This window comes from Anopheles marshallii, chromosome 2 (assembly GCF_943734725.1).
Source record: "Anopheles marshallii chromosome 2, idAnoMarsDA_429_01, whole genome shotgun sequence".
NCBI lineage: Eukaryota > Metazoa > Arthropoda > Insecta > Diptera > Culicidae > Anopheles > Anopheles marshallii.
This window is the reverse complement of record NC_071326.1, coordinates 72,069,380-72,077,696: the sequence shown is the minus strand read 5'-3', so window position 1 is coordinate 72,077,696 and position 8,317 is coordinate 72,069,380. Positions and strand designations below refer to the sequence as shown.

The 8,317-nt window shown below is 43.1% G+C and overlaps 1 protein-coding gene across 1 annotated transcript in view; it reads left to right on the top strand.

Moving 5' to 3' along the window:
- LOC128709946 (alpha-catulin) overlaps positions 1-7,964 on the top strand; it is a 51,016-nt gene extending 43,052 nt beyond the window's left edge. The window contains exons 12-14 of the mRNA XM_053804981.1: positions 738-848; positions 5,263-5,307; positions 7,615-7,964. Of these exons, the coding sequence (XP_053660956.1) occupies positions 738-848; positions 5,263-5,307; positions 7,615-7,740 (282 nt within the window). The 3' untranslated portion in view covers positions 7,741-7,964. The remainder of the gene's footprint in view (positions 1-737; positions 849-5,262; positions 5,308-7,614) is intronic.
- Positions 7,965-8,317: the final 353 nt, after the last annotated feature.

Genomic DNA, 8,317 nt, shown 5'->3' with positions numbered 1-8,317 from the left:
CCAGCTCGAACGAAACCATGTGGTTTCATTTGCATAATTTAATTACTATTCATTATTTAATCATGCGCCGTTCCGTTTCGTTCCGTTCCGTTCGATGTGTAACTATTTTTCGTTGCTTTCCTTTTTTTGTGTGTGTGTATGTCTCTCTGATATGGTTATCGAACTACCTGTATTTGGGTGGTTCGCATTTAGTTTGTGGTATTTATTTTTCATTTTGAGTCCCCTCGGTGTATGTGGCTCGTTTTTCTTGCTTTCTACCTCGTTTGGTTGTAATTGCGTTCTGACCCTTCTACAGGGACGGTTAATTAATTAAGCCCACCAGTCGGTAGAGGACGGTAGTGGAAGCGGCGTTGCATATTTTAATAAATGCACGCGTAAAAGGAAAGCTCTCGATGGTGTTTTAATTCAATCGCAACCCTTTCCGCTATCGAACGGTGTTCCGAGTGAACGCACCGCACTCATTGAACGGTTACAGCTGATCAAATGCAGCGTGCGCCCGATGGCAACATGGGGACGGGATCTATACGATTAACCGATACACCCGCGGAGGGTGATTGTAACGATGTTTTATCGCTGGGCTCACCTAATTAGCTAATCAACTGCTCTGGCACTGCCGCCTTGTTGTAATCACTGTCGTTGGCATTTGTTCTGTTTTTTTTTCTCTTCCATTTCATCATTTTTGTTTTTGGCTCCATCGCGTCACAACACACCCACCCATCCGGTCCACCGGTGGTCAGATCTTCGAGCTGACGGGCGTCCCGTTCGACAATCGGCTCATAAATGTACCGACCGTCTCGAGCGTCTCGATCGAACCGTCCTCCACTAGCACGAAGTCCGCCAAAGACAAGGTAACGCACCTGCCGCAACAAACGTCAGTTCCGCTCATCCGCTATCCGCGGAACAGGGGGCGATTGATGCTGTCCAAGTATCGCTAGCACCGTCTCTAGCATACCATTACGAGCGCTCCAAACAAAAGCAAACAAATCCAACCTCTCGAATACCTGTACGGTCGATGCCTATTAAAAAACCAGCACACTGCCAAGATATATCCTGCCAAACAAAACAAGGAGGTCCTTCCCTCCAGCGCCCGAGGACGCTCTGCCCATCTCCTCGGCGTTTTGATTGCATCCCGCCCACAGGTTCACGTTTTGCTCTCTTTGCTCATTCTACACCATATCTGCTGCGCGCGTGTTGTAACATGTGTCCGTGTCGTTATTGTCTGTCCGTAATGTTTGCCAACCGTTTCATCGTCGCTCATTTTTCGAGTATCCATCCTGTGGAACGATATCAGGCACTCATTCTAATCAACATTGTACTTGACCATGGTGTACCTTCGAGTGTAACTTCTTCAATAGCTAGCTAGACATCTTCCAAAACTTCCATCCCTCGTTCATCTCGTTGCAATTTGCAGAAGGGTGTGCCTTAGGTGCAATAGTCTTAATGAAGACTATCGTGTGAAGTTGTGCAGCCGTTCTTGACTCGTTGCAGTCGATAAGTGTGATTGGTTACCACGAACACATACACTGAATCTCACTCGTCCTCATCGATCTCCCAAGTTGCTCTCCTTGTAGAAACCCTGTTGTGTTGATCCTGCTGTAACGGAACTGGTTTTTTTGTTGCACCTTGGTATGTTCGCTTGTGTTTGTCCGCATAAAAAAACAGTATGAAAAAGCAAACTAATACAAGACATCCACCTATAATGAGTGTAAGAAAGGAAAACTATTCAGCACAACATGTTGTGGAAATGGATACCACCTCAACTAAATGCCACTTAGTGACACAGAACTAATTTTGGGCTGTTGTTTAGCTGAGTAGAAGCTATTGCCTCAGTGGTTTGGTAGAATGGGCACTGCATCAGCTGGCCTGCGGTTTGCGTTGGCGGGCGAAATAGCGTAGAACAATCGTGCCAATGGGTTTAAGTTGTACAACTTCAACTTTCCAGCGTGGGGGGGGCAATGGAAATGTGTTGTGCGTGGTGTGATTATTATTTTCGACTTTCGAGCACTCTAAACTCTGACCTACAGCGCATGAGTACACCGTTTGCTGCAAAGTAGTTAAACAAGTATTTAATTTTAATTATATGCCTTTCTTCTTTTCCTCTCTCTTCACCACACCTCCTCCTCGTTTTAAAACACACCCCTCTCCTCGGCACCTCCTCACGATGGGTTTTTTAACGAATGGTGTTCCTGCTCGTGGTTTGGCGCTTATGCACTTTCCAACCAACTCCGAACCTTCGCGTCCGACTGCACTCCAACTCCCTGGCACCGGATTCTATCGCTGGCTATAATAACACCCACTCGTACATAAACAAACAAACACACATGAAACAATGTTTTTGCAACAACGCAAACACCAACTGCACTGCAACTGCCAACTGATGGTTTGATAATGAAACTTTGGTCGGCAATGTGTCACGCACACATCCCCGGTTTCGGTTTTGGGATTTTTGTTTTTGTAAACTTGACAACTTGGCAACTCTCAACACCAACTTTTCGCCCGGGATCATCTCAACGAATGTCGGTTGGATTTGGAATTTCGGGTGGGGAAAAAATGTCTCCCGAATTGATGCACAGTACGCGTTGCGATTACCCCAGCAAGTGCCCTTTAAGACGAAGTAATGCGTGGCAGCTGTACGCGAAGCACGCTTCCAACATTCCCAGGCAACATCAGTTCGGGCCGAATCGAATGCCGAATAATCCGTCCGTGAGAGGAAGAATAGCTGGGTGATGGTAAAAAGCAACACAACTATTGCACAATGGAGTCGACCGAAGAGACACTTCAAGCAAGTGATCTGAATGACGCACAACTGATCGGAAAGTGCGATGAAAGCACAGGTCCTTCAATTACGATCCATTTACGAGGCTCGGCTCGCCGAACATTGCTGCAAAACGGCAATGAATTTCCCCATCGGAAGACGTACCACGGCAGTTGCACCTTTGCGCGGAACAAGAATACAAATTTCGTGGAAACGCTAATCACTACCGCCGTGGGCCCTGTGTCCTCCGCACGAACACTGGCAGACAGCAAATCTACAGGTGGAAAATGCAGGTACACTTCAGTGAAACCCGCCGTGTAACGGAAATGGCAATGCTCGGGGCGAAAGTTAACGTAAGCCGATTTGACGGTTGTTTTCGATCGTTGTTTTTTTTGGCGTGTGTGACTTGGTTTGGTTCATTCGCTTGCATGTGCACTTGCACCGGGTTCGAATCGATTGGTGCCTAACTTTGTTTGTGCAGTGCCGTACGGTGGGAACCCGTGCGAAACTGGAACCCCTCCCGTTGCGCTATAAATAATACACATGTGCAAGGAAAAGCGCAAGGATCCGAAGGGGCTGTGGGCGCATGTTTCGCGGGAACCTGTTTGAATGCTTTCGCGGAAACGAAACGAACTTAATCGCATGACAAAACAATTCGCGGCGGCATGCACGTTGGTGGGGAATTGACGCAGGTTGACGTTCGGTCAGACGCGAACAGACAGCTGGCGAACGTCTCCGTCCCGGAAGTGCAGTAAACGTGACGCTTACTAATAAGATTGTTATAACCCACTTAAGGTGCTGCAGTTGCTTACAATTACCGATCGCTGTAGGAATGCAAGTAGAAACGGTAAACTATTGCAACCGAGCAACACACCATAGACTGAGAACAAATGGCCTAATATAAGCTTATAAGGGAAAGAAATGGTTATTTCGAACAGCAATGAACAATAGTGTTAGAGTGACGCGAAGCGTTACATACTTGTCCTATTTACTAAAACATAATTTAAAAAATATATACTATAGAAAAAGGTCAAAAATTGTTGTTAAAAATAGTTCAGGTAAAGTTGCTAATCAATACATATCATGCTTCAACAAAACATATCATATTTATTTGTACAGTCCGGCTCAAAATTATAGGATTATTCAGATATGTTATTTATAGAATTTTTGTATTGCAAGATTTATATCACTTAAAAATAATGCAAACAATTAGTTAAATTAAGGCATCTGTCTTAGATAGTTTTTTAATGGGATACGTTAATGCAAGACCTTTAATATCATTGGCGGTAATAAATGTTAAACGACCATGGTTTGTTTAGAAAAAAAGGCAGATTTGTCCTATTTGGAAATTAAAAACTTAATAACGTTTCCTTTGTGAACTAAATTTTATGAAGTTATATTAATCTATCAGTAAAAAACTTTAATAGAGAAATCGGGATAGTTCTATTATTTTGGCAGGGACTGTAAAGAAATATCTAATAATGTGAATATTTATATTATATACACACTAGTATATTCAGGCAGGGACTCTCTTAATAAAAACAAAGAGCTCTTTATAATATATTCTTGTGCAAAGCAAGAGTTGAGACAACGATATAGGCATACCAGACTATGTCATAGGTACTATATAATTTCTCGTTAGGATTCTAACACCAGAGTGGGGAGTATATTATAACACAAGTTTTTATTAAAGGCACGGTATCGGAAAGGCACAATCGACAATGTGGTACGACGTAATGTTTTAGGACACAGGTAACCAACAATTCGAACTTTGTAGTACATTGAATACATAGAAATTGCGTTACAATCACCTCCGACACAGTTGGTTCGTTTTAGTATTGAAAAAACCTTCCCTAGAACTAGCAACATTCCTAACTTTAAAGCAGCACTTAAGAGTTAAGAGTGATTCGCGACCCAAATGGACAGTGGTTACCCGATGAGACGAGTCTTACGTATGGTTCAGGAGCCTTTTCCGGAATGCCTGGCCTCGCGCATTGGAACACAGGCATGCTGCAAACAATTGATGTCCTTGTTGTTGTTACGCTGTTTATATGATGTTTTTTTTCTGTTGCTACTAATAAACCACCCACGTGTGCATTCTCGTGCCCAGCCGACCCTCATCGCGATCACAGTGGTACGCTTCATGGCTTGTCGTGATCACCGAATTCGTGCCATCGGCATCATTTGCTAGCTTCATTCGTCTCATCACATCACAGCTGAATGGTTGCAAGGGTACTGTCTATCTTGAAAATAATGCCCAATTGCTAGGTCTTTACTGCGCAAGTAAAAATCACCTCGTATGGCACATTCGTTACATATCTTCATGTGGTCCCTGTTCCCCTGGAAACGTAGGACAATCGGCAGGATAACACTGTTTTCGATACTAACCTCGATCCTCTTCCACCCCTCGATACACCCGTCCGTTGCTGCGGCGCTCTTTATCTGACTCGGTTGTTGTTCGGTTGTTCGCATTCCGTCCTCGGTGCTGTTGTGTCCGTCGGGGACAGCAACTCGGAGCAGTGAAGGGCCAGCTGACCTGTGAGTATAAACGGGTAAGAACAGCGCTAATCACGTTCTCAGCCAAACCACCGTACAAAATTTGAATATAGACTCATATCTATTCGCATGCATTCAGCCTAAACGTCAGTACGGAGAAGTGTATGTCTAAGAGTCAAGTGCGCCGTCGTTCGATAGTTTGAGTTGTGTAATGCGGTGGCATAGTAGACAGAACGGTGGGGTGTGTCACCGTGTGCGATAACGAGGTGCGATTACGAAGCGGGGAGTGGGAAAACCGGGGGAGAACAAACTAGAGTAATGCATTCGGCAGTGATTAGCGAAAACACTTCACAAGCAAGAACTAAATCCTTTGGGTAGAACACCCAATAATGCACCGTGCTCGAGCAGCAGTTCACCAGCAAGCTAAGAATAAATGGCACCTTAAGGGGGAATAAGTGAATTGGGCTAACCGATTCGAATGCTTTGGAGTGGAACATCACGGTAGCTGTTACAGATTCAACTTCTATCAAACATTGCTGGCTATCATGTGCTATTGCTAAATCGAAGATGTCGACGACTCAAAACCTACCCACAAATGCTTGTCGTATTTCCGTCGATATTATGGAAGTGTCAGTGTTGTCTTTTTATGTACGCTAGAATCATCCGCATGATAATTCAGACAACATGTACAATGTAAATCGTATAATGTCGACTAATAAGACTCGAGTTTAAGAGATCTCTTGAAGTCTTAAGGGAACCGGTGTTGGGTTTCTTCTACCCTACAACTGCTGTATCTTTTGTTTCCGTCTCTCTCGTGGCAGAATGAACAAACCTTTTTATTCTTTTATTGAATATAGCAACGCTTTGAATGGCTTCTCAAAAATCCCGTGAGTTACCCCACGCTACGTACGATGAGATGAAACTGTCTCGTCTAATAAATGATGAAAGCCATACAAATCCCCTCGAGATATCCGTGAATCCAATCAGGCAACCTTAAAATCCATCCCATTTCGACCATACACCGGTCGGCTCCCGCCTGTCCCAACGTTGTCTGTGCGTTACTCTACCGAGGGGGAGGAGGAAAAATTTGTCCACCGGTGCGTCTCAGAAGGACCATTGATCCACCAGTGGATTTTAAAATCTCGATCACGTTTCGGGTCTTAGATTCAGCGCATGCCGGGCTTGTACCACTATCTCACGTTGCATCTTTCCACTTTTCCATTTGCTTTTGCTGGACAAAAACACAGAAGTATAACACCGTTGCTCGTCGTCGGTCGTACGATTTCGATGGTATACGTAAATCGATGTGGTAGCTTACCGCCGACAGTTGCCGAAGTGGATGCACTTTTTGTCGGGGCACTCAAGTAAGGAGTGAAGAACACGCTGTAAGGAATCGAAATGCCCCATTTGGAAAAAAAGTTCTCACAAAAGTTCTGATGCACAAGTGTTGGCTGCATTTAAAGTGCAGCCTGGTCGTTTTGGCTTTGACCGCGTTGAAACCGATCTAGATTTGTCGTTTTGGGTAGAGTCTTAAGGACGAATGGATTCGTGCCGAATAGTCATGTTTGATTTTGAGCGTATCTTTTCGTAACGCATCTTCAACCTTTATTGAAAGTGTTTGTGATTTATTTTCGGTAATTGTGTTTGTATGAATTTCGTTACTTGGTTGTAATATTATTTTTAGTTAAATTATAAGAACACTTTTCAGCAAAGCAGCTGGTCAACTGTTACCAAAACGATGAAGCAAAGAAATAAGAACCTGTCTATGACTTTTACATCATAATCTTTTTTGTGATAAGAATAACATTTAAACGTCATAAAACATTACTCATCACGTCCCAGAACGCAAACTTGGCTTATTTGTGAATTGGTTTTATTTTGCTTCGATTTATTAAACTTAAAATTTTGTTTTTGTTTTGCTTTGTATTTTGCTCCTTGTGACATTTGAAGCCTGATTTAAGATTTTAATTTTTTATCAAACATTTTGTTCGTTTTAAGAATTTTATGTGTGTTTTAACTTGTTTAACATTAGTTTAGTATCTATTTTGTGTACTTATTCACTTTAGGCAAGCACTTTGTTTGATTGAATGGTTTAGTATTTATTGATTGTATGATTAAGTATGGTAGTTTCGTTTTGTGTTAATTGTGTTTGTTATGTTTTGTTAGTGGTACTATTGCTTTTTCTGTTTGACTTACTGCTTCGGGTTTGACTAATGGAAAGCAAATGTGTACACTATTGTTTTAAACGTTGTTACTAATATATTACTTTCGATTTTCCAACTTTCTTTCATATATACACACATACACCGAAACACACACATACACATTGAATGTTCGTCACACATACATACAAAAACCAACAGTATAAACTAGATTTCAGCGGATTGGCTGGCCGGGCGGCAGCCGGCGGGTCGCGGGACGACGACGGCGCTTCGGGACTGCAGGGCGACAGCAAGGGCTCAACGACCAGCACCGAGGCGAGCATGTGACAGTACGGGATGGCCCGCCGGGGCGTTAAAGGTGACGCCCGGCGGACCCGAGTCTCCTTCCTACTCTTTTAGAATAAGCATTAAACATTACATATGTCCATATTTATCGAATTTATATATGTTTGATGGTTCTCGTAGACGAGAAGCAGCGACGAACACATACTAGAGACGGGCAGTGCCGTGCAGCCAAACGAAGCCAATCCACCAGCCATTACTGTTTGTTAATATATGTGTATATGAAATCATAAATATTGAAATATGAATGTTTAGTGAACCGGAATCCAATACCAACATGAGAAAAAAAAACAACAACAACAAAATCTTAGAACAACCCGTGCGCCTCCTGGCTATCGGTTTGAAAAATTAAAACATCTCCAAGCGAGAGATAGAGAGAGAGAGAGAGAAAGAAAAAGCTTTTTCCACTACTCATCAATAGCTTCATTCAACAGTTTTCCTACTCCAGTTACAGTACCAGTCCGGTCGCTTTTTCCACTAGCATCTTTCCACTCAAATCACCAAACTCTTAGGCACTTCTCTCGTGATAGGTTACACAACTACTATACACAATGGCTTTTGG